Source organism: Rousettus aegyptiacus, unplaced genomic scaffold, assembly GCF_014176215.1.
Source record: "Rousettus aegyptiacus isolate mRouAeg1 unplaced genomic scaffold, mRouAeg1.p scaffold_m13_p_3, whole genome shotgun sequence".
Lineage (NCBI taxonomy): Eukaryota > Metazoa > Chordata > Mammalia > Chiroptera > Pteropodidae > Rousettus > Rousettus aegyptiacus.
The window spans coordinates 20066339-20091173 of record NW_023416306.1 but is presented as its reverse complement, the minus strand read 5'-3'; the positions used below and the strand labels follow the sequence as shown (position 1 = coordinate 20091173).

The 24835-nt window shown below is 44.6% G+C and overlaps 1 protein-coding gene and 1 pseudogene across 8 annotated transcripts in view; one reads left to right on the top strand and one right to left on the bottom strand.

The window, feature by feature from the left end:
- PTPN3 (protein tyrosine phosphatase non-receptor type 3) overlaps window positions 1-24835 on the bottom strand; it is a 106185-nt gene that overhangs the window by 12074 nt on the left and 69276 nt on the right. For all 8 annotated transcript variants that reach the window (XM_016130020.2, XM_036238690.1, XM_016130016.2 and 5 more), the window contains 9 exons: window positions 22171-22357; window positions 21938-22015; window positions 20603-20659; window positions 19408-19564; window positions 17381-17541; window positions 7988-8078; window positions 7643-7704; window positions 5710-5856; window positions 275-403 (listed from right to left, as the gene is read on the bottom strand). In XM_016130020.2, the coding sequence (XP_015985506.2) occupies window positions 275-403; window positions 5710-5856; window positions 7643-7704; window positions 7988-8078; window positions 17381-17541; window positions 19408-19564; window positions 20603-20659; window positions 21938-22015; window positions 22171-22357 (1069 nt within the window). The remainder of the gene's footprint in view (window positions 1-274; window positions 404-5709; window positions 5857-7642; window positions 7705-7987; window positions 8079-17380; window positions 17542-19407; window positions 19565-20602; window positions 20660-21937; window positions 22016-22170; window positions 22358-24835) is intronic.
- On the top strand, window positions 21559-21677 carry LOC118600968 (annotated as a pseudogene).

Below are 24835 nucleotides of genomic sequence, written 5' to 3'. Positions count from 1 at the left end.
CCTTTTTAAGGCTAAATAACGTGGCATCGTATGAACACGCCACATTTTGTGTCTGCGTTCTTCTGTGTATGGACACAGGCTCTTTCCACCTGTTGGCTGTCGTGAATAGTGCTGTTGTGAACATGGGTGCTGGCTCTTTCAGTGAAATGCTCACCAGGTGAAAACGTAGAGCAGAACTGGAGCGGCCCAACCCAGGACCACAGTGGATGCTGATCTAGCACCTGCCTCTGAACTGCGCCCTCCCAGGACCACTCACCGTAAGGGCACTGCTCACCTCGGTGTTCGTGACCAGCATTTCTCGGAACACGTAAGCGATCGTGCAGTCCTCTGACTGACAGCGGATGTGAAAACTGCCGTGTTCCACCACGTCGGGAGGATCGGGCCAGTACTGGTGACATTTAGTCTGCAAGGGAATCACTTGGGTGTGAGTCAACCTCCGCTCGGGGTGGGGCACACGAGCAGTTAACTGTCATTCATACCCAGTACTCCTGTGGGGAAGAAAAACCTCAGGGGAGGCCGGCCTGCTCTGTGTCTGTCCTGAGGGGACAGAGGAACATCTCTCCTTTTTATGGAGAGTGGGATGGGGGTCAGCCTGCCAGTGGCCAGGGTGCAAACCAGCCCGGGACTGGAGCCTGGAACATCAGTACAGAGACTTACCTTCTTCGTCACCAGCGTCTAATTGCTGGAAGAACAAGAGCGGCCTCAGAGATGGGGACTTAACATAGAAGCAACCTCCGCCATCCCCAATCAAGCCCACTCCAGTCCCTCAGGCCCCTTCTTTGCTCTCAACATCCCCTTTCTACCAAACCTTTCCCTCCCCATCCAACCCCTGCCTTCCTGAGGTAGAGGCCTCAAGCCACAGTGGTTAAGGGCACACACTGGGGGGTCAGACAGAACTCTGCTGGAGTTAGCCATATGATTTTGAACCTGCTACTTAACCTCTCTGATTTTCACATTCTTCACCCAAAAGATGGGGACAGTACCTGCTTCCTAGATGGTGACAGAGGCTGGAGGTAACACTGTGCCGTGACAGGCTCACTGTGGGGTTCAGGTTAATGGTGGCCATTATTACCGTTGTTGCTATGAGCCCCGCATCAACTTGAGTAAGAATGATAAGAGAGTCCACAAAAATCCAGATGAAAGGAATCTCTAAACTGAGATGAGCATCACTTTTCGTTTGAGCAGCATCTCCGAGGCCCCCGAACGCTTTCATATATGACTCATACGGACCTGAACCTCCCCAGACAGATGAGGAAACCTGGGCTCAGTGGGTTTAGGGCTGCTGTGGCTTTCCTGAAGGCTGGCTGATCCCCTCACCTTCCCTGTTTTCTGTTCTCCCCTCTGAACCTTGAACCTTGTTCCATAGCCATTTTATTCCCACCTCTGGCTTTGAAGCAAGATTCAGGGCCAAGGTGTCCATCTCATCATAGTTCTGTCAGTCAAACTGACTCATTCGAAAAAATTTTTTTTCCTCCTAGTCTACAGTTACAACAGCTTATGTAAAAATTATATTAGTTTAGAGCTGAAAGGGAGTATAAACCAATGAAGGCACAAAATCTGGAAACAAGCTTTCGTATTCTTGTTTTCAAATGTCACGATTTGAATTTAATAATCTGAAATTGAAGCATGCTGCTGGGAAGTTGGAGCTAAGAATTGGTAAAACTTAAGCTTGGGTATTTTGGTTAGTAGCCAATTCCCAGCTTTGCTTAGACATCACAGGGTTGCTGTCCGTAGTACCCACGGCAGAGCCAACACCCATTGGCCTACCTGTGCCTACCCATCTGTGCTGGGGGTGGGGAGAGTGGGGGTGTCATAGGCACCGCTGCAGGCTCCCCAGGGTCCTGCCCACAAGACGATGGATGGGTGGATATCCTCTGAAGTGATCAGCCCATGCAAGGCAGAGCCACAAATCTATTTCCAGAGATACCCAGTGAATCTCACCAGTACTGAGCTCTCTCTTTACCCCTTGATCAAATTTAGATCTTAGGTCTATTTGGATCTGAAAGCACTGGGGTGTCGTGGAAAGAGTAAGAAGTTTGTGGCAATCCTGAGTTTCAATCTGGTTAACAAGTTCCACTCACCGAATGCGTGATCCTGGCCATGTTACTTAACTTCTCTAAGCCTCAGTTTCCACATTAATGCGGCTTCTGAGGGAGGACTGATGCTCAAGCCTACTCTCTTTTGAACAGTGTATGTTAAGCACTAAATGGTGCTTTTTTGGACATTATTTTACCTTGACTTTGAAACAACCCTATGAGGTAGGTACTATTATTGCCTCTATTTTGCATATGAGCAAATTTAGGCTCAGAGAGTGTATCGACCTGTGTCAGATCATGCATATAGGTAGCAGGATATATATAGATGTAAAAAAATCTACCCCTCCAAAGAAATATCCTTGATGGAAGGTGAGGGAGAATGGCTTTTTCAATTGACAAGCTATACTTCTATAACTCTATTTCCTTTATGAAGAAACTATGACCTGAAGAGTGAATGAGAAACATGAGGTAAGAAGGAAAAAAAGGGAGACATCAAAGTGATTCTGTGGCGGGGGTGTCTCTCAGACCACGGGGCACATCAGGGCTTTGGAGACCCTCTGCACCTCTGCGTCGGCAGATGTGAGGGCAGCACAAAGAGGTAGAAATGCATAACATGGGAGAAAATAAATGGGACATGCTGAAAATGTCATCTCTCAGAAAGAGTAAGGGGCAGGGCTCTTTGTGTAGAGTGACTGGCTCCTAATACCAGAAAGAACCGGCAGGTGGTGGTGAGGACCAGACCAGGGACCTCAGGAGGAAGGGCTCTGATCACTTGAGAGTTGGGAACAGGAGAATAGGAAGCATGTAGCCTGGCTTTTAGAAGAATGGGTTTCTAACAATCGATACACAAGAGGGGTGAGTCCCAGGGCTGGAGACTACAAAGGGATATTATGACTCGCAGGAAATGGGAGTCTCTCACACAGGAGCCCAGGGGATCCAGCCGGAATGGGTTCAGGAAGGAAGAGCTGGGTAACACTGAAACCCACCAGGTCACATGGAGACCAGAGGAGCTCAGGTTGAAGGCAGCCACTGACAAAAGGGAAGCGGGGGATATAACCAGGACAGAGCCACTGGAACAGGACCTGCAAGAGCGGCTGGAGGAAGTGAGGTCTCTTGGATGGAAGAAAAGACCTTTTCTGCTGAGTGGGAACAAGCGGAACGAGGGAGAAAGGGTGTGCTATTCAGGGCAGAGCATCTGTCACTAACCATGCCTGCTGGAACTCCCTTTTCACTGTGGAAAAGCATGACCTTATATCTGGGAAGGGCAAGCCAACTTTAAAAGGGAAAGACAAGGCCAACACAGGCACAGAGATGGCAACCAGAACCCTGCATGGGCCCAGGCGTTGGTTCAGAGGAACTGCATCTTGAACTGTAAGACCTTATGAGACAGGAGAGTGGAACTTCCATGAGCGGTTTCTGAGAAAACCTGGAGCAGTTGGGCATTCAGAGGTAACAGAATAGGCAGGCAGACACGGCACGGTTTCGGATGGGGAGACTGGTAGATTTTGAAAAGGACAAGGCAATAAACTAAGTGTCTGTCATCTATAAAATTCCAGGGTGGCCCCAGATCAGGGCCTGCAAACTGTGGGATGCCTTGTGGCCAATTAGGAAGAGAAAGGGTCCGCATTAAACAGCAAAGAACCAGGTGGTAGGGAAGTGAATCTTCAATGTATGCCATGGAGAGTCTCCATTTGGGTCCAGGATAGCTTTCAGAGTACCTCCGTGATACTTTAACTCTGTTTTTATAAGCAAAAATTAAAAGTAGACAAAAACAAGACTTCTAGACAGGTAGATGAGGTGATGGCATAGACCTGTTGCTTTGTGATTCCAGCAAAGTCTCTGCTAGGCTCCCGGTCACAGGGTAGACCAGATGGAGAAACAGCAGAGGCTGGGAACAGAGAGCTGGGGGGATTAACGACACTCCCCAAAGAGTGCCCTCAATGCCTGCCTCATAGATTTCTAGAAGGAGGTTTCCACTGCCTCTTGAGGGCCTGTAAAATTTTTAACAGTGACTTATGTGATGATTCTGATCAAAATTGTGACAATAAGCTAAGAGTGATAATAGCTCACACAAAAAATGACAGAAAGCAAGCCCCCAAAGACCCAAAGAGCACTTTGAAGGCCACATTTGATGGCTGAATCCTATCAGTGATAATGACAATGATCACACACACACACACACACACACACACACACACACACACACACCAGCTAACATTTACTGGGCACTTGAAACGTGTGGTTCTCTAAGCTTCTTGTATATATTGTCTCAGTCTTCACAAACCCCCTGAGGTGAGCATTATTATCTCCATCTCATATACAGGAAAGCTGAGGGCCAAAGGGGTTAAGTAACCTGCCCAAGAGAAAGCAAGTTCTGAACCCAGATCTTTTGGCTCCAGAGCCCTGCCCAGAATGCTGTGCGTAGGTTTCAAGAGTCAAGGGCATCAGTACGAAATGGGGAAACTGGCTCGACAACAACATTGAGACAAAGACAAATTCCTCTGACCACAAGCTTAATGGAAGCTGAGTTAGAAAGCTCCTACAAGTGTGAGATTATCGTCAAATATCCATCTGGAAGGGCATTGCATAGGAGATAGGGGCGACTCATTCCGTGTCTTGCAGGTGGGGAGAGCAGGTAGGGGAAGCAGGTGGGGTGAAGGTATGAAGCAACACGGATTTCAGCTTGTGTAGGGAGGAATTTTTACAAAATTAAAGCTGGACGCCCACAGGCTGGACCCTGGCGTGTTTTAGCAGAGGAGGAAGACCTGCCTGGGACAACTCCATAAAAGCCCTTTGCAATCTATGGGGCTCTGTGAATTAGTAGGAATTCTTATTCTGCTGTTTCAGGTGAGAGGTTAGACCAATCTCCTCAAACACATTATCCATTCCAATCTTGTGTATTCTGACTTTCAGCATGGATTCATTTGGCATTCCGAACACATACCGAGGAAAGGCCTGGGAGAGAGTGGCACACGGATCGTTCAAAGCAGGTTAAAATTAATCTGCATTTGATTTTGGAGTATGTTTCTGAATAAGCATTTCATAATGAAGACATCCAGACGTATGAGCAAGTCAGCGCATTCACAATACAAGTATCCCTTTCACATCTTGCATATGGAACAGGTATTCTGTTACATAATTAGGGATCTGTTCCCATGGAAAATGCATGCCCTGCTAGACACGTATGGTGTCCACCGCTCCCCTAACTGAGCTCTTCGTACCTCTTTTTGCAATGGGTTCGGCTGCAGCACAAGCAAAGGTTGACAGAAGTTGATAGTAATTGCTCCTACATTTTACCACCACTGCGAACCTGGCACCCACCACATTGCTCTTCTCAGGATCAGCAGGTGTCCTGGGTTGGGTGAGGCCACAGCCAAGGCAGCAGTCCTGGAGCAGGTGAAGTGAGGCAAGGGGAACTGCCTTCTGGCTCGTCATAATGGATCCAGCCAGGAGTGGGAGGGGCCGTCTGACCATTCTTTAGCCTGGGGAAGGCCAGGGAGTGGCTAGAAGGAGTGCCGAGCTTCCTGTCCATCAGTAGCTCCTTATAGGAGATTTATGGGTCATGCAGGGGCTGGACCAGGTGACATCTAAAACCCTTACCAGCTCTGAGATTCATGTTCCACAGAACACAGTGTGACATGCACACATTTGAATTGGAAATCAAGCTACTTACCCGCCCTCGCTCTGTGAGAGTCGTCAACATGACGATGAGTGATAATTTCTGATCCCAGATGACTTGCCAAAATTGTGCACAGGTATGTGGCAGGGGACCCTGAGCGGCAATGTACTTGTTCACAAGGTTAGCAGCAGGAATTTCCATCTGGCAAGAGAGCGTTAACGTATTAGACTCTGTTACTGCCACGAGGTAGATCTGGATCTTAAATTCTTCTAGCTGGCAACTAACATCACACCAGAATAATAAGCTCGATAAGAAAAAATTTTAAAAGTTATTTTTAAATACCCTGAAAGACATTTGACAATAGTACTAGCATTAGATATTTAAGATAAAACTGTGATACACAGAACACAATGATCAGAAATGAACCTGCAAGATGGCAGAAGAGTTTAAATGACTGTCACTGCTGTATCATAAATATAATCAATAAGGGGTGGGTATCTGCATTTTCAGCAACATGTACCAATCCTCATGCCCAGATCTTTCCCTATGCAGGATTTTTTTTTTTTAAATCAAAATCTATTTACTTTCCTTTGAAGCATAAACCATATAGGCTTACACCACCAACTACGGTTGCACTTCGCTTTCTGCATGGCTGCCAACGCTCGAGTCAATCTTTTTTCTTCCCAGCTTTACTGAGGTGTAACTGACAAATAAAAAAATGTATATGTGTAAGATGTACAACATGATGGCTTGATATACACATACGTTGTGAATTGATTTGACCACGATCAAATCGATGAACACAGCCATCACCTCGGTTACCATTTGAGCTGATCAATATTCAATGTTAAAATGTTTTCACTGTTCCTCTCCCATCCTACTGTTTCCTCTTCTGCCCTTTGCAGTGGCACAGTGATTCACCCATTCTTAGTTGGGGAAGGTAAACAGAGGTGCCTAATTCAAGTCTGGATGGTGCTGAGGTTAATGGCTTCCTCACCCCTCCCTCACCCCACTCCCTGAATAACTCAAAGAGATCAAACTGTGGGTCTTACTACCCCAACCCATTTCCAACACTGTTTGCAAGACACCAGGAATGATGAATTGGTGGTGGAGGGGGGGTGGTCAGTGAATCAATGAATCCCACAGATGTTTTGGAATAAGTGCAGTAACTGATCAGACCTATTTTTATCAGGGTAGTTCTTTATTATAACTTGAGAATTTGAGAAATCATCTGTTCATTTAGACCACGAGTTGGGAAATTGAGGCCTGAAGGCCAAATCTGACTGCCATTTTGCAAGCTAAGAGTGTTTTTTTAAAAATATTTTCACATGGTTACATTGAAAAGGGTTATATAAATACCTAAGTACTATACTCAATTTTCCCTCTTGATTTGCAAAGACCAGAATATTTACTACCTGGCCCTCTACAGAAAAAAGTGTGCTGACTCGTGGTTTAGATGAAGAAACTGAGGTTCACAGAGGCCAAATAAGTTGCCCAAGATTCATTTTCTGAGTGAAACGAATGCTTTTCCCACACCATGTAAAATCCTTTACCTTTTCTTTTTGGGTTATATGCACAGAGGGGCTTTATTTTTCTCATTTTTAGATGGCATATGTAGTAACAACAAGGGGGAAAAACACAGACAGTTACAAACATAGCACTGGCGAGGAAGTCAAACCCGAACCAAAACGCCTAAATGCCAGCAGTTGAGGACAGAGGCACAGGCATGATGAAGTCGGAAACATGGAACCTGAGTTCTGGCCTCACCCTGTTAGCTTTGTGACTTTTCAAAAATTACTTAATCTCTCTGAACCTTCGTTTTGTCCTCCGTGAAATGAGACTATTCTGCCTTCCCTCTACGGCTATCGTGCTGGAATAAGGGAGTGAACAGGAAAGCCCTCCATCAACTGCAAAGCACCACATGCCATTGTCATGCTCGTTACCATGATTAATGTGTTCTTTCTTATTATCCCGGCTCCTCACTTACGTTCACATAACTCGCATTAATATAATCTTCATTTCCCTGCAATAATACTCGGGCGGTGTCATCTGCGGGGGGAAGAAAAAAAAATTACCGATTATTCCGAGCGTTCTTTTTATCATGCCAAGTAAACAAGAGTTCAGTTCCCAGCCCCATCTGCAGCTCTCGCCTCATTAGCATAAACACTATTCCCCAACTGTTCTGAGTCTCAAATGGCTGCAATAAAGACGGTGGTGTTTACAGACACTCTGAAAATCGGTCCAGAATACCAGACAATCTGTTTTAAAAAGGGAAACATTATCTCAGTGTGTAGAGGGGGGAAGGAAGGAGGGATTCACACCGGATACTCACAAGGCAGCACATCTTTATATCGATTTTTGTCCAAATTTTGAGGCAGCTTCGCAAATGTGATGGCCAAACCGGGCTTCTTTCTGTAGAGTTGCTGTATGACGAAAAGAGAAGTAAAAAATCATTGTGAAGAACAGCTAAGAAAAGGGCATGGAAACATACTTTAACAGTAAAAGTTTACCATTCATGGCACAAAATTTTAACATTTAAAAGTGATTATGTGTCATATATTAACGAAAAATCTTTCCAACAAGAAACTCTACAATCCCATAAGAAACTAAATTCTTCAATAATTTTTTTTAAACATGAGGATCTTAGGGAATAAGAAGTCTTAAAGAAGGGGTCTGAGTCACAGATAATGGATTGCACAGTAAGTAAAACCTCATCTTTAAGATAATTATTTGACAAATGCTAAAAGCAAGTAAAGGAAAAAATTGACTCAAAATTGAATGGAAATCATTTATTTTAGTCTGAAAACACTTCTCTCCGACTCAGTGGAGTGAACCACATTTTTGGCTTGAAAACAAGACCCTTTCATTCATTACTTCAGAAAGATATTTCCACAGTAAAAACATTTATTTTGATACACAGTAAACTTCATTTAAAGAGGCAGTCCCCTATACATGCAATCCCTAGCAAAAAATGTAATTAAAACAGTCTGCATATCTATAAGCGCACATTAGATTCACCTGATGTGATTTTGACAACAGCTCTGAGACTATTAATAGTATCTTTATTTTGCAAGTGATGAGGCAGAGATTAAATGCTTAGCTCAAGATCACAAACCACAGGCTGAACTCAGATCTGACTCTAATGCTTGAGTTTTCCTTTTTCTTTGAAACCATTTTATTGAGGTATGACTGACACGTAAAAAGCAATCCATATTTAATGTAAACAAGTCAATGAGTCTGGGGATAGAGGCCCCTTTTCATGTATTTTCTCTAGCTGATTTTCTTCCATGTATACACACACGCGCACACACACACACACCCGAATAAGCGTGCACTCTCTCTCTCTATTTTATATATATATATATATATATATATATATATATATATATGCATATGTACAAACATATAATGCAGAGCTTTAAAACAAAAAAATGAGATTACCATTTTTCCATATTATGTTCTATGGAACCCAAGTGTTTTGAAAGAAGCTATTATGTACTCCTTAGAAAAAGTTTCAAGGTCAAAGAAATGTGGAAAATACTACAAGTCATCTGATGTTCTATGAATCTCCAAGAAGACAAGCCCTGCAGTGCATAGCTTATTTAATTCTGATTAGCTAAGCATTTCTCAAGCCAATTTGGCCATGGAGGATCTCACATCTCATAAGAAGAGTCGCTAAATATTCTAAGTATTCTCTATATGCATGCTTCATTATGTCTCAATAACCTACAGTTTCTCATAATTTAACTTTTTTGATTAGGCTGTTTTCATTTTTTTTTTTTAATGTTATAAATTCCCAGGAACAGAATTACTGCATCAGAGCATATGTTTAAGGACTGTGCAAGTCACCCTATAGGAGTATATGTGAATGGTCAGTTCACCAAATTGTGGCCAATATCATCTACTAAAATGGTTTGCAACGTGGATAGGGAAGCTGAATGTTATTTTTCTCTTTATATTTGTGCAAATTTCATTTCTTGTTTTATAAATTGGCCTATATTGGTTTTTCTCTAATTGGTTTTTTTTTAATTAAACAAATTGTACAGAAGTCACCAGGAGAGAATTAGCATATTTTCTTTAATGATAATTGTGTTATCTTATACATTTACCAAATGTCTAGAATTCTAATCTCTCCCAGAGCTCAGCTACTGTTCATCTTTATGATTTCAGTTCAGAACAATAAGTAGCCACTAGATAACTTCTTAAATATCGATGAGCATTAACAGACTGTGAGCTCGTTCTAGAAAAAAATTCATAATTTATTGAAGGTTTTGGTTTAATTCTAAATGGAGGAGGATATCTAAATTAATCAAGTCCCCCTAAATAAGATTTTGTTTCTAACTGCATAGAGGTGAAATCTAATTAAGCAAATATAATCAATAAAGCTAACCTGGAGGTAAAAAGAATTTTTTTCAAGTAACAAAAATGTAAATGTAAATTTGAGATGACCTACCAAAAAAGCACAGACCTAGCAAAAGGCTTTAATTTAAATAAAGTACTACAGCAGTGTTTAAAAATTTTTTACATTTGCACTCCCTGAGTTTCATCTGACAAAAATGTATAGAGATACAATCAAAAAAATTATCTGCAGAAAAACACTTATTAGCTGAAAACTGGAAACAATCTTAACATCCCCCAATAGGAGAAGTGCTGACTTAAATTATGGTACAGTCATAGCACAAAATTATGTGTAAGGAACAAAAAAATAGATTTTAAAAATATACATTTGGAAGGATCTCCATTCATCTATTTTTAAGGAAAAAATGCAAATTATAGAATAATATAATAATGACCCCATTTCTTCAAATAGCAACATACACACAATGTGTGTATAATATATGTGTGTGTATACTGATATATATACGGGATGTATAAATTATATTTACATGAGCATTGGAACAAGTATGGAAGGATAGTACTCACCAAATTATTTGTAATTTATAACAAAGCGAAAGAAGCTAAAGGAAATGGGGGTTAGAAGACTCTTATTTTTACTTTGGCTGTTTCTGAATTACTCAAATTATTATAATGAGAATTATTTTTTAAAGTCAAATGAAGTGAGAAAAACTACAACAGAAGAAATTTAAAAACTAAAAAGTTTCACAAAAAGCTGGGCAAACAAAGCTAAGACTTTTTTGGACCTTTAGGAGGCTAGACACATATTTATGTCTGTCTTGTGAAGGCTAATACTGAATCCTATTTCCACTGAATTGCCTCAGTTCTAGCCACACTCTTAGTTTCTGAAGGTGTTAAGGGCTGGGTTTCAAGTTCCTTTAATGTATTGATTCTTCTCCAGACCTTGTGAGCTGCTCTGCAGGCTGGGTATGACAACACTGCCCTGAGAAGGTGGTCCCGAGTGAAAAGCGATGTGTTGGAAACACAAGTGTATCTTTTTGGAAGGATCACGGATGGAAGGATATGAGTTAAAGCCCATTACATTAGCCAGAATTCAAGACAAGGCTCTTTCAAGAACTACTGACTGGAAAAAATACAATTTGTTTCGCTTATTTACAAGCAAGAGCTCCCAGTTGCACACGGCTCCCTTAAATTGTGCCCTAAAACAAGAGCAATCAGGAGGGCTGGAGATAGAGTCACAGGAACAGAGGTTATAAGACCACTTAGTTTTATTAAACGCTATTAATTTTTATGTCCTAAAGTGTTCTACTCTCATTGTATCAGTGTATTTCTAAGAAGCTGTGAAACTAAAGGTAAATTATAAAAGATTTGCTGACAGGGGTTCCTATGGAACAACCATATTTAAATTCCAGTATAAATTTCATCAGCTCTGGCTTCTGAAGACAGAAAACTGAACAGTGGCAACTAGATCTCTCCAGCACAGCATGGGCAGGATGGTAAAATGGCATAGCTTTGCCAGTTTAAACATTTCTTCTTTGCAAAAGTCATCTAATGTGAGAAAGAGGGCATCAGGAGATGACTCTGATCTCCTCAGAAATCTGGCCCCCAGACGAGGTCTGCAGACACACAACCGACTCCCACCAGTGGACGGGAGCAGGGCCCACACAGCGGAAGCACTCCTACAGTACTGCACACGAAGGTGGAAGTCTCACTGGAATCTTGAAGGCTGAAAACCCGAGGAGTAGGGAGAATAAGGGAAAAGACAGGAAAAAAAAAAAAAAAAAAAGAGGATGGCGTGGGCACTGAAAGGACAATGGATAAGGAGGGAGCAAACAGTAGAAACTGACCCCCTTTCAGGCCTCCAGCAGTGACCAGAGTTGAATGCAGGGCAAGGGCTTCCAAAACAGTGGTTTGCTGTCTGCTTCTTGTGTCAAGCTCTAGACCTAATCCCCAGCAAGGCAGGTATCCCGTTAGTTTTGAACACCACCATAAACCCCAGGCCAGCACTGCGCTGGCACATAGTAGGTGCTTAATAAAAATGTATAGCATGAAAGAACAATGAAATCTGCTGCTCTGAACAAAGGGTGCAAACCACTTGAGTAAAGCACAAGAGGTGGCAAGGAGCCACATAATGAAGTAAAGATAAATTTTTCATGAAGGTCCTGAGAGGTTGTTTTCCTGGAACCGCATCGTAGACATTGTAATTCATTACTCACGGGTAGTCTGCCCACACTGGGGGCTTCCCTTTTCCCTTGAAACTGACACAATCCAAGGGCAGGGACACTGTCTAGAAGGGACTTGGAGCCTCTCTTTACCTTCCCATAAAGGTTTGCTGAAATGAACTGACATTGTTGCTCGTAATTTGGGGAACTTTAATAGTGTTACTTTAAATACACAGTCCCAGACGTAGATCCTACTGCTGACATACTCAAGGATTCTCGCAAAGTCCCTTCCACAGATAATGACCGCAAGCCCCATGGGAGAGCACTTGTAATGCAAAGACCTCACACTTCACTCCCTGTATTCCACACACAAAATATAACGTTTTCCTCTCTTAAAAACAAAAAACAAAAAAAAAAATTTGAAAATTTAATAAAAACAGAACTTTTTTTTGGTATGAGTTCTAATTTTGAAGGTACAATTATATTTGCTAATTTCTACATGTGTTCATTTAAACCTCTCATTAAGTCTTCAGCTACCTTTGTCCTTCCAAGTCAACTCTTATAATGATCATAGAAGGCAGTGAGTCACTTGTTTTGGCATTAATGGATGTTTCCTATAAGGTGTGATGTAGAATCGAGTTAAGAAAAGACAGGTCAGAAGAGAGAAAAAGATGGCTTCTGGTAAAGATGGAAGATGCTAACGTGGTATGGGCGGGCCTGAGTTTGACATGACCTTTGGTGGAGTCTTACTGCTCTAACTCAACCACATTCCACAAGTCTCCAGAGAGGTCTTTACTGGGCAAAGAGGCAGGGAAGTTGCAAGTCCCGGGGGGGGGGGGGTGGTCACTGGATGAGGATGAGGGTCCTCTGCTGGGAAGCTGGTTCTCAAAGGACAACTAAGCATCATCATTTAGTTTTTATCCAGGGATATTTATGCTGAATGCATATCTGTCTTGCTTAAACAGAAAGCACAACTGAGGGAAAGTGTGAATTGAGCCACAAGTTACTCTCAGGAAGAAATGCAGCTGGGGCTGTGTGAATGAGCTCCTTAAAGGGAGAGTGTGTCCTGGAGGTGGTTATGGACTTGTTGCTGTGTGGATCCCAAATCTTTTCCTTTACATGACACTCAGAGGAAGGCCCTACCTTGGCTGAACAGAGTATTCAGACGGTTTGAGGCCAATTACAGATAGATGCTGCCATACCCCTCACACTGAGCAGCTCAAACAGTGTAGCTGCTGGAGGGAAGGGCTCATGTTGGGGGCCGGGTAACGAGCTGGGTCGCACCCAGCAATGGTGAGTTCTGACGAAGGACTAGACTTCTAACACATATTCTTATTCTAGTTCTCTGACCAGTTGGGTGCCACTGGGAAAGTCCCTTCACCTTCGAGCCTCATTTTCTTCATCTATAAGGACCGACCCTAATAATTCTGGTGCTATCTATTCAACAGAACCGTTGTGAGAGCCAACATATGTGAGACACATTTGCTAGATTTCAAAGTTCGATAGAAATGCTAATTATTAAGTGTGATTTTGTTACAGCTGGGACCAAATGCTTTCTGGAACACATTTGTAATTGTTTACTGAAAGTCACAGGAGCAACAGGGGAATTCCCTTAATGAAAAATGCCACAAAGCAAGCTGTGCTGAAAATCGGCTTGTCATCATGGGAGGGATTCCGTGGTGGCCCAGCTACCGCAGGGCGGGCCCTCTGTGTGGTGGAGCGGGTGGGGTGGACACCTGCTAGGAACCAGCTGCCTCTTCCTGCTCCAGTCCAGTCCAGCCCACATCGGCCAAGCCACCCACCTGCCCACAGCACTGAAGAGCACCTGCAGGACCAGAACTGCCAGGCATCTGGAGTGACACAGCCCTGGGTTCCAACCCCACTGTGACGTGACTGCTTTCTGTCGGGAGACTGGGCATGTTCTTTAGAGTCTTGGAACTTCTATTTACAAATAATGATAGTTGTTACTTTTTATTGTGCTCTTACCATGTGCCAGACAATGCATCGAGTATTCATTTCATCTAACCCTTACACCCAATCCATGAGACACCCAACTGACAGATGGGGAATTAGAGGCCAAAGAGGTTAAAGGACATGTCCAAGGTCAGACAGGAAGTGAGTGGTAGAGCCAGGATTTAAAGTCTGTTTGGCTCCATGTGGCTGGACAGCTTCTCGGATCTTTTCTCTAATGTACTAGTCTAATAACTCTCACATGAAAACACACTTGGTTGTTTGCAAAGGTTATATAGCTGTTAAGAGAACAAGCTCTTGAGTTGGCCTGCCTGGGTTCCAATCAGGCTGTGCCAATTACTGTGAGGTAAACTCCCTAGACTCTGATCCTTCACCTATTCAATGAGGTAACCTCTCCAAGACCCTGATCTTTCATCTACAAAACAGGGACAAGGGCAGCATCTATCAAGGGCTTCTGTGATAATTCTATGAGAGGATGCCCTTCACATATAGTAAGCGCTCATTAAAGGTTTTCCTTTGTATTAGTTTCTGGTTTGACCTGGCTTCCTTTAGAATTCTTCTGTAGCAGCTGTGTAAGACACCTTCCTCCGCCTATTACAGTGGCTGTGAAATTATGTTCCCCAGACTAGGTTTCCTTTGGTCAGTGTGGGGAGACTGAGGTAGGGCGCTCCATGTTCCCCAGCAGCTCCATCACAGCTCTGTATTCTGGAATGTTGCAAATATTATTTAAAAAGAGGGTTTTCCTACTTAATTTCTAGGAAAGCTATAGACTAAATGAAGGAACTATGTATATAACTAAAATTTAAACTAAAATTTCTATATTCTCCATTTCTTTCACTGTAGAGCAACTATAGGCTCTAAAGGTAAGACAGGATAGGCAGCAGTTCCGGTACGATCTTTACCCTCCATCCTCTGGATCAGCTTACACATCAAAATCTCCTAGTGATGCTGTTAAGAGAATCAATATCTAGGCCCCAGCATGGTCTGGGCCCAGCTGATCAAGCTCTTCAAGTGACATCCATACAGGTGCTCGGAGTGTCACCTTTTGAGAAACATGACTCAAAAACATAAGGGATACTAGGTGGATATTTCTCTCTAAAGCATTTTTAAACTTTGTAATCAAATCTGGTGAACATTATTCAAGGAAAACCTTCTGTGGGATTCCCACATGTAAAACAAACAAGTGGAAGCACCTGAGAGCGGGGGATAAGACCACGCTTGGTTTTTCCTTACCGAGAGCCCACAGCGCCGCCTTGTGGACTGTCTGATCAAAGACAAACTCCTCCCGCTGGGTTGAAGGACTTCCATGGCCTGGAGATATCTCCCAGGGCTCCTTGCCATGGTTCTCACCCCAGGCGGGCCTGTTTCCCAAAGCTACCTGGCACCCAATGAGCTTAGCCTGCGTTCAGCCCGTGACCTTCTTGGAATAGACTCCCCCCTCCACACTTAATTCCATCCATTCTCCATTGGTAGTACATCTCACCCCGGAGGACCTCCTGGAACCCTCTCGCCTCCAGTTTCCACAGGACATATGTCCTGTGTAATGAAATCTTGCCCTATCTTAGTCTTTAGTTGTTTCTGGGACTCATAATACAGCCCCTCTAAATATACCAAAATTAGACTGTCATTTTCTTGGGGCCGTAGATCCCCTTTCTGCTTCCTAATGTTTCTTATGCCGTGTCTGGCACATAATACCCAATACACGCTCGCTGAATGAGTGAGTGACTGCACAGTGTCTTTTGCCTTTCACAGGCCCCATACGAAAAAAAAAAAAAAAACCCAGAATAAAACTGATATACTCTGTACCTGGCTTTTAAGTTCTCCTTGTTCCAATTATTTTGGATAGTTTTAAGATATTAAGTATTAGTGTTTAAAACATATATTTCGATTTTGGAAATTTCCTTTTAAAATCGTAAGCCTACAGAGCCTCCCACAGGCCACTGGAAAAAGGGTGCTCTTTGTAGATATTTAGTATATGTCTATGAATTCTACCCCAGTAATTATATTATTTCTACTCCCTTATTCTGATTTCATTTCCACAAGATATGAACCTATTTTTTGTCTATGTTATCTGTCAAGGCTGTTAAGTTTAAAATTCCCTCTTTCGGGGGCTGGGGTGAGGTCAATCATCTTCACCGTTCACTTACGGGTTTTCATTTTCTACTGTTGTTCTATACGTATTGCTCTGAAAATGTGTTCTTTTATATTCTATTCCTTACACCATTATAAAGTAAACCTCTCTCTCCCTCAACACTCTTTGCTTTTCATTTCTTTTTGTTCAATATTCATACCATTTGCGCTTTCCTGAATCAATGCGCGGTCACATCCATTTGACAAAGTGTCTCGTTTTACTTCTGTGCCTTTTTCCTTTATACAGTTAAATGACGCGCTGCTGATTCCTGCTTTTGATCCCAACTGAGATTCTCTTTCCTAATTTGTGAATCCAGACTGTGTACGTTGGAGTTAAGCACGATCTATTTTATTTTATACTTGGCATATTTTAAACTTTAGTGCCTTCTTTGTGCTCTTTTATTGCATGAACTATTGTTCTTTCTTCCTGCCTATGAAAAAATTTGAATAAATATATTCTATTTTCATTCTGTTACTGATCAGATCAGTAAAACTGACTTAAAAACCGAGACTTCTTCGGTCCTACTTTGTTTTGTATGAAGTCTCTGCGTGTGAGTGTGTTGTTAGTCTCAATGCTATGATTAACGGTCCCCCTTGGGAAGGAAGATGGCATCTGATTTTGGTTTCTACTCGAGTTCTGTAGGGTTCTGGAGGACTTAGGAAGCCAAGCTACTGTGCCTTCATGGGATGACACTCACGGCTCCCAATTAGAGTGTGCCTGCTGAGGTCAGGGACGGGGCTCCTTCATCACCCTTGGGTGCTCACCCACACCTCCTCTCCACCACCGTCTACTGCTGAGTGTTTCCAGCTTTCGTGCTGGCAAATTAATACTCTCAGTGTCCTTCCTCCTCAATTTCTGACATGATCTCCATGACTAGTGAATGGCACTAGAACGAGAGGGTGAGGCAGAGTTCAGTGACAGCCTGTGGTACCCAGGCCCTGCTTTCGAGGCCCGTCCCCGCCCCACTGCCCTGGTGCTCTGAGGCCCCCCTGTGTTCCCAGGGTGAGCACAGACCCCCGGTGTCTTGGCTGATTTGGCAGCTCCTGGGCAGCCCACTGAGGCACAGGGGCCCAGGCCGTGGGAGTCGGCCCGCGGGCTCTCTTACCTCAAACTGGATCAGCACCGTCCCACTTTCAAGGCCATTCTTCAGCTGTTCCATGGATCCCTCCAAAGTGTCCCCACCCTCTGGACACATGGGGAAAATGGCCTCTGGGAAAAGCTGGTTCAGCTCATCTTCGGATTTGATATCAGCAAATGAGTGGACGGCTGTAGCGGACAAGAAAGTGTATGTCTGGCATGTGTGGCAAAGCTCTGGCGATCCCTTTATCCACCCAAATTATACTTCTGACACCCGAATGCAGATGGGTACAACACCTTCTTAAATGATGAAGCGCACAGTAATAATTTTCACCAAAGACACTACTTCTTGTTGAGTGATTCAATATACGTTAATTATACAAAATGACATACCATTCTGGTTAGTTTATGGTGGTGTTTGCCAAACGTAAGAGAAAGGGAAAGAATGTTTTTAAAGAACGCATATCTTCTCCCTTTGTTCTCTCTGACCTGGTTCATCTGCTCCTTTAAAACGGACACTTTCCCGGGCACTGGTGCGAGGTCCTATGTGCTCACCATGACAACACCGTCCCACGGAACTCAGTCAGTCTCTAACTTACGGCTACTTTCGGGTGGGAGGTTCCTAAGAAAACATCTCTAGTCTTGACATCTCTGAGCTTCGGCCCTACCTCTTTAGTACAAATGCTCCCTTCACGTCAGACTCTGTAGGAATAAAATGAACCTCGAACTCCCACTCCACCCGCCACCCCCCTACCCAGCTCCCCCGTGCACCTTCCCCAGCCTCACGGGCCCCTTTCCATCTACTGTCACTTCCTTCTCCAATTTCCCAAACTGGAAACTTTGGGATAATCTCTGATGTTTCCTTCTCCACCCAGAAGGGGGACACCACTCCCTCATTCACAAGCCTTCATTGGTTTCCTACTGTCTTCAAGATAACGAGAAAGGGGAGGAAAGCAACAGCCTGTGTGTTTCCCCGGAGGTGGGCTGAGTCTTTACAATTCTGTCATCATCCCCATTATACAGATGAGGAAACTGACTCTCAGGGCAAAGTCGTCCAAAGGCCCAGCCTGTCAGCACTAGCATCACTGCCTCAGCTCCACCTCAGATCATCAGGCAGTAGATTCTCATGGGAGCACTGGTCCCTGGTGCCATAAAGGTTGGGGGCCGCTGATCTAGAAGATCCAGTAAGGCCTCACGGAGGAGGCAGGATGAGAGCTGGCACTGGATGGCCCTGGACTCAGAGTTTTAGTGGGCACAGAGACAAGCCAGGGGTATGGGTCACACCTGTGAGGTCAGAACAGAGATCAGGGCCAGGGCTTTGGGTCATGCACTGCATTCACCTTCAGTATTTTAAAGCAGGGCAGGCGCATCCAAGGATTCAGCTTATTGTTTCATAACAGCAAGAACAGTAATTGTATTCAGAAGAAGCCATCCTCCGCAAACCTACCACTACCAGGCGGCATTGCAGGTGCTTTCCAGTACGAGTACCGTTTCATGTTCACGAGAACCCCATGAGGTAGGGACTGCTGTTACCCTCATTTTACATTAGAGGAAACAAATACAGACTGGAACTGGAAGAAACTTGCTCAAGGTCCCTCAACCCATAGGAGGTGGAGGGAGAACCAATCTGAGGTAGCCAAGCCCCTTCCCCTCTGCTTACTGCCTCTCCAACAAACCTATACATGCACATGAATAAAATATAACCCAATCCTTCCATAAAGGGTTGAAAATGCAAATGCCTGCAGGGCCAGGCAACTGACAGAGCTGCGCGGTGAGGGCCCCGACGGCCTGCCAGGAACCGGGACTCGTGCCCCTATAAAGGGGGTGCTGGGTGCTACCTGCCCCCAGAGGATTGAGCGTGAGGGGCCAGGCCCCACATGGGAAGATCTTCACATTTTTTAAGTGAGAAGTCACATGTCAGGTTGTTTATGAAAGTTCTTGATTTTCGAATGTTGGCTGCAAGCGCGACATTTGCAGAGCCACGGAAGGGCCAGAGAAGGTCCCCCTTTGTTAAGGCGGCGTCCCCGTGGCACCTCCCCTGCAGGCGGCAGTTACCTTTCCTCCTGATCACCAGCGCCAGCTCCCGCGTGTGGGACTCCCGGCTGGCTTTGATGAACATCACCACTTGGTCATGGGTGTGTTCCGAGATGTCCCGGCCATTGATTAACACGATTTGATCCCCTTCGTTCAGCTTAGGAATGCAGGTGTCCGCCTGAAAGGAGAGGAAAAGCGCGTTTTCCCGGGTTCGCATAACGCAGTCCTCCAGGGAAGACCCCTGACGTGCTCTGAGCCCAGACACTTGAGACCGTGATCAAGTTCTCCTCCTCTCCCTCAGGTATTATCGTCATTATTTTTACATCCATTGCTATGACAACATGGCAGCTTGGTTGTGGGATTTTAACCAAGTGCTGCTCAGAACATAAGTTATAAAACATTTTAGAATAAGGCTAAGAAAATCAGGGAAGCCATTTCTCTATGGCAGCCGACCTTCGGTTATTAATGAAACTTAATGACTATGATGCTTCTGATCTTCTGTTTCCTAGATGGGCTGTTAGAAAATGATTTGTCAGCGCAAAGTGAGTAATTATCTGTCTTGCAGTGGAGAAAGCCTTCGTAAGCATAACACCAAAGGCAGAAACCATGATGGAGGAAAGTGATCCACTGAACAGTGTAGGAATGAAAACCTTGCTTGAAACGGGCCATGAGCAGTTAAGAAAAAGGGCTACTGAAGAGTAAAACCCCCAAACTGGTACCTTCTTAGAAGGCACAGTGACTTTTTTGGTTCTTACTGCTCTAAAAAAAAAGCAAATGATTTGCTGAGGAGACCTAGACAGAGGGCTGAGGACAAGTGGTGGCAGGAAGGAGCATAGGGTCCACATGCACACTCGGGGTGAGCAGAAAGCAAATTCTATGCCTCAGTTTCCTTCTTGAGCAGTACTTCTAAATTTTAATGTGCACACTCATTGCCTGTAGATCTTGTTAAAAATGCAAATTCTGGCTCAGGAGGTCTGGGGCAGGACCTGAGAGAGTCTGCATTTGCAATGAGCTACCAGGTGATGCTGGTGCTGCAGCTTTGGGGACCACACTGAGCGGCAAGGTTCTGCAAAACACGAACTTCATTCTTTCCATCTACATGCATGCATGTACACACCCTCTCTGCTGCTGGCAAAAGAAAAACAAGGCACTGAAACAGAAATCTGATAGACTTAGGAAAAACAAACATGGGAAGTAACGGAACATGTTTACTTACAGGTGACTCTGGGTTTATCCTAGATACCACAAGAGGCATCTTTTGATCCACTCCTCCCTGTAAACATGTGAAATTAAAAACATAATAACACTTTAGTTCATGGCAACAAAGACATGCAGATCTCTCTGGCACAGGGGAGGACTCCAAGTTCACTTTATCCTGCTCTAATCCCAGAGATGGCACCCTTTCAGAATTACAAGGTTCCTGAGCCCTCTGGGTCTAGTGGACTAACGAGAAGACTGCTCGGAAGCCTCCCACTCCTCCCACTGCTGTTCCCACATTCCGTGAACTGAAGGCCCACTCGGAAGAAGCTAGCTCCTTTAAAAAAATGCAAACGTGGCCACGAGAAGGACCCCAAAAGCATAGCCTCTAAGTGCTGCTGGACAGCGAGTTTTCGGTGGAGGCGACAGAAGCCACAGAAAAGGTCACATGTCATGAGGGTTTTTGACCTCAGAGATCAGGTCATTAGCAGGACCGTTGGGGGTACAGGGAAGGACTATATGATGGCAGCTGCGGGGTGGGCAGCAAAGACCACCTGCTCTCACTTTGCTCTAGAGTCGAAGCTGGTAAACTTTTTCTGTAAAGTACCTGAGAATATAGACGTTCGGCTTTGTGGGACAGAGGGCTCTGTGGCAACTGCTCAACTCTGCCACCGTAGTGCCCAAGGAGCCATAAACCATTTGTAAATGAAGTGGTGTGGCTATGTTCCACGAAAACTTTATTTACAAAAACAGGCCATAGGTTACAGCTAGACTACAGGAAGGCAGAGGAGGGTGATGGCCTACAAATATTCCTGCAACTTAACCCACTGTTCTCTCTTTCAGACTTAGCAATGCTGAGGGGCGCTCTTAATAACCCCTCTTTAGGCAGGTAGATCTGCTTGCCGACTGTGTGCCCTCATCTCTCTGGGCCTTAGTATGCACCTGTAAAATGGGTTTTAAAAATATCGACTTCAAGTCTATGACCATCCCACCCTGAACATGCCTGATCCCATCTGATCTCGGAAGCTAAGCAGGGTCAGGCCTGGTTAGTACTTGGATGGGAGACCACCTAGGAGAACCGGGTGCTGTAGGTGTTAAAAAAAAAAAAATCAGCTTCGACGCTTAGAACTCAATAAGGTGATATAAATAAGTACACAGCAAGTGCCAAGCACAGAACAGGGCTTCGGTATGAAGCAGCTGCTACAGCCACATAAAAAGCCTCCAATTCTGAGGGCTGAGCCAATTTCTTCATGCAGCCTCAGGTATGCGGCATGTTTCCAATGGAAATCAAAAAGCCATCTACGGATTGCTTCAGAGCGTAAAACGTCCTTATACATAAATATATACAACATACCTTTAGATTAAATCCAAATTTTCCATCTTCATCTGGTGTGATACGGATCAAGACTAAGTAGCCATCGCCATTATCATTCTGGAAAATGTTGGAAAGTGACCAATTACGTTACCTCCCTCTCCAGGGGTTTCTTTCAGTCACGACCACCTAATTGCCCATGAGGTGCCGATGCATGGGGAAGCCTGGGTGGGTCATCTGGCCACTTCAGTGCCGCAGGACCTGAGCCCGCTCACCTTGTCACAGTAGTACTGGCTGGAGTCCTCGGTGGAGCCCCCTTTGGTCACCCTGTGGAAGTCCTCTAAGAACTGCTGATCTACGCCATCTGGGGAGCAGGATCCTGGAGCATTTGAAGATGGAGACACAGAACTGGATGACTTCCGGGTCAGGCAGCCTTGCGTTGGATTGTTCTCGGATATACTCCTTCATCATGGGGAGGGAGGAGATATTTCAATAACTAAATTAATATTTTTATCAGAGTTAACATTACTGAGCGTTGAGGCCTGGCATCCCATGGTTGTGACGAATCCTTGGACCCTTAGAAAAGCTTTGAAGGTCAACCTCAGGGCTCTGGCACAACCAGAGTCCATCTGGCTTAAATGTTACCACTTCCAGTTTCGGGAAAAAGGGGGAGGAGGACAGGGCGATTCCAGGAGCTGCTGAAAACTCAGCTCCCTTCCAAGCTGCATGAGGAGGGTGCTGGGGAAATGTGCCAGCTCCTCCGGTGACTTGGTTGCTGAAGCTCAGATGCACGTGTCTCCACCCCTCGTGAAAGCTTTTTCCCTTCCTTCTCAACCCTGCTGATAGCTCTGCTTCATAGAACTCTTGGCTACCCGAAGGAAATGGGACTCATGTTGCATATTCAGGGCAATTTATATTAATCCTAGTTTACATTATTTGCCTGTCACATCCATTAATAGCCCACAGTGAAACTGTATGTTTTATTTTTCTCTAATATAGGTCCTTCTATATCTTAGAGCTGTACTGCCCAATATGGTAGTCGTCAATCATATCAGACACATTTCAAAAATAGCCAAATGCAGCCAGTGGCTCCTGTATTGGGCGGCACAGTTATAAAACATTTCCATCATCACAGGAAGTCCTATTGGATGATGCTGTCTTAGAGAATTACAGAGCATTAGAACTAAATAGACTTCTGTGGTCATCTGGTCAGACTCCCATTTTAACAATGAAGAAACTGTGGTTGAGAGGCTGAGTGATTTGCCCAAGGTTACACAGCTTTCCCCTTACTTTACAGACAGAATTCTGATGGACATGAGCCCCCGAGCATCTCCTTCCTCTCCAGGCCATGCCAAGTCTACTCCTAACACTTGGAGTAGACCCTTGCCCCATCTCTAACCTCACGGAGCCACAGGGATTAACCATCTCAGCATCCTTGTATAGGACGCTCGACTTCTCTGCATCACACGCGCCCACACTAGACGTGCTCCGCCCCACCCCCACGCCACGGGCCTACTATAAGATGCCTTAAAAAGCCTACGAAATATGGGATTTTCCTCATGTTCTACAGACTCTGCCACATTCTAACCTCACGCGAGATTAAGCGATGGAAGAGGTGAGCGGATGAAGACATTCAATGAAACAGAGAAAAAAAGGTGCTGCCACCTCTTATGAAATCTTTACTTCAACCCCGATTCATGGATTTTTCATTAAATTAGGGCTTCTGTTTCCTAGCAAGTTCAAATGAGCTTACTTTAAATACAAAGTCTGTATCATAGTCACACAGAGTAATTCACAATCCCAATTTACTTGAATATAAAAATCCAGCAACAGACTGGTGTAGGAATATAGCTATAGACAAGCTAAGAGTCTGACCTTATGCTGGTTGAGGGAAGGAATTTCAGAGACAGGATATTTGGAATTGAAGCTGTATATAAGTGCAAGTTTTCAGACCAAAAATGAATGAGACTTTAATTTACTTAAAGCTGAAAAAAAAAAAAAATTCCCAAGTAGGGTAACTTAATCGAATTTTAATGTTTACAAGAGCGCCCCTACTGGCAGAAAAGGCACCTGCTTGGTATTTGATAGACAAAATCGAGCCGAAAGGGTTTGGGAAACGCGATATCCAGTTCTATGGGGGGGATCTGAACCTCGAATATGAAGAAGTTGCAAGCAGCGTACACACTTCAAATGTTTGGAAGGCTCTGGAGAGTGACAGCGATGGGAAGTGTGAAGGCCACGTAAACACAAAGCAAGGTGCCAAGGCAGAAGGGAACAGATTAACAATCAGTAGAATTCTAACATATTTTACGGTCATATTTAATTTCTAAATTTTGAATGTGTGGATTACATCATAGAAGGTTTTGAAGTACTTTTCAGGATGAAGCGTAACAATCTTATCTAAAAGAGCCCGCAGAACTAAAAGGGGCATATTTCAGCCTCCTCGTGTGCCCAATCCTACAGGGATGGAGAAGGTTACTTTTAGACAGCGATTTATTAAACACGCGATGACATTTCCTGGCCGATCCGCCATGCACAGACGTTCCCCGTAGGCGGCACTGATGTTCTGCTCAGCGGGGAGAATGGACAGCGGATGGCGAGGAGAACATCGGATGATGAGGAGCGGCGAGAAGGTGGCAGCTGGAGGCGGCGCGGGGGGAGCCAGGTGGGCTTCCTCCAGCCTTGGGCAGGGTGCGAGGTGCTACTGGGGGAGAGCCTCGTGGGTGGGGCGGGAGCAGGGCGGGCCGCTGTGGGTGGAGCCAGCGTGCCGAGGGGCACCCGCGAAAGGAGTAGGGTGAGGGAAGGAAGAAGACTGTGGCTGGATGAAGCTGGCGGCTGGGGAGGAGGAAGCTGAAGCAAGGGACTTGTCCCTGGCACTTGTCAGAGGAAAGGGGGCTGCCATGCCACCTGGGAGAGAGCCAGAGCAGCCAGGGAGGGACT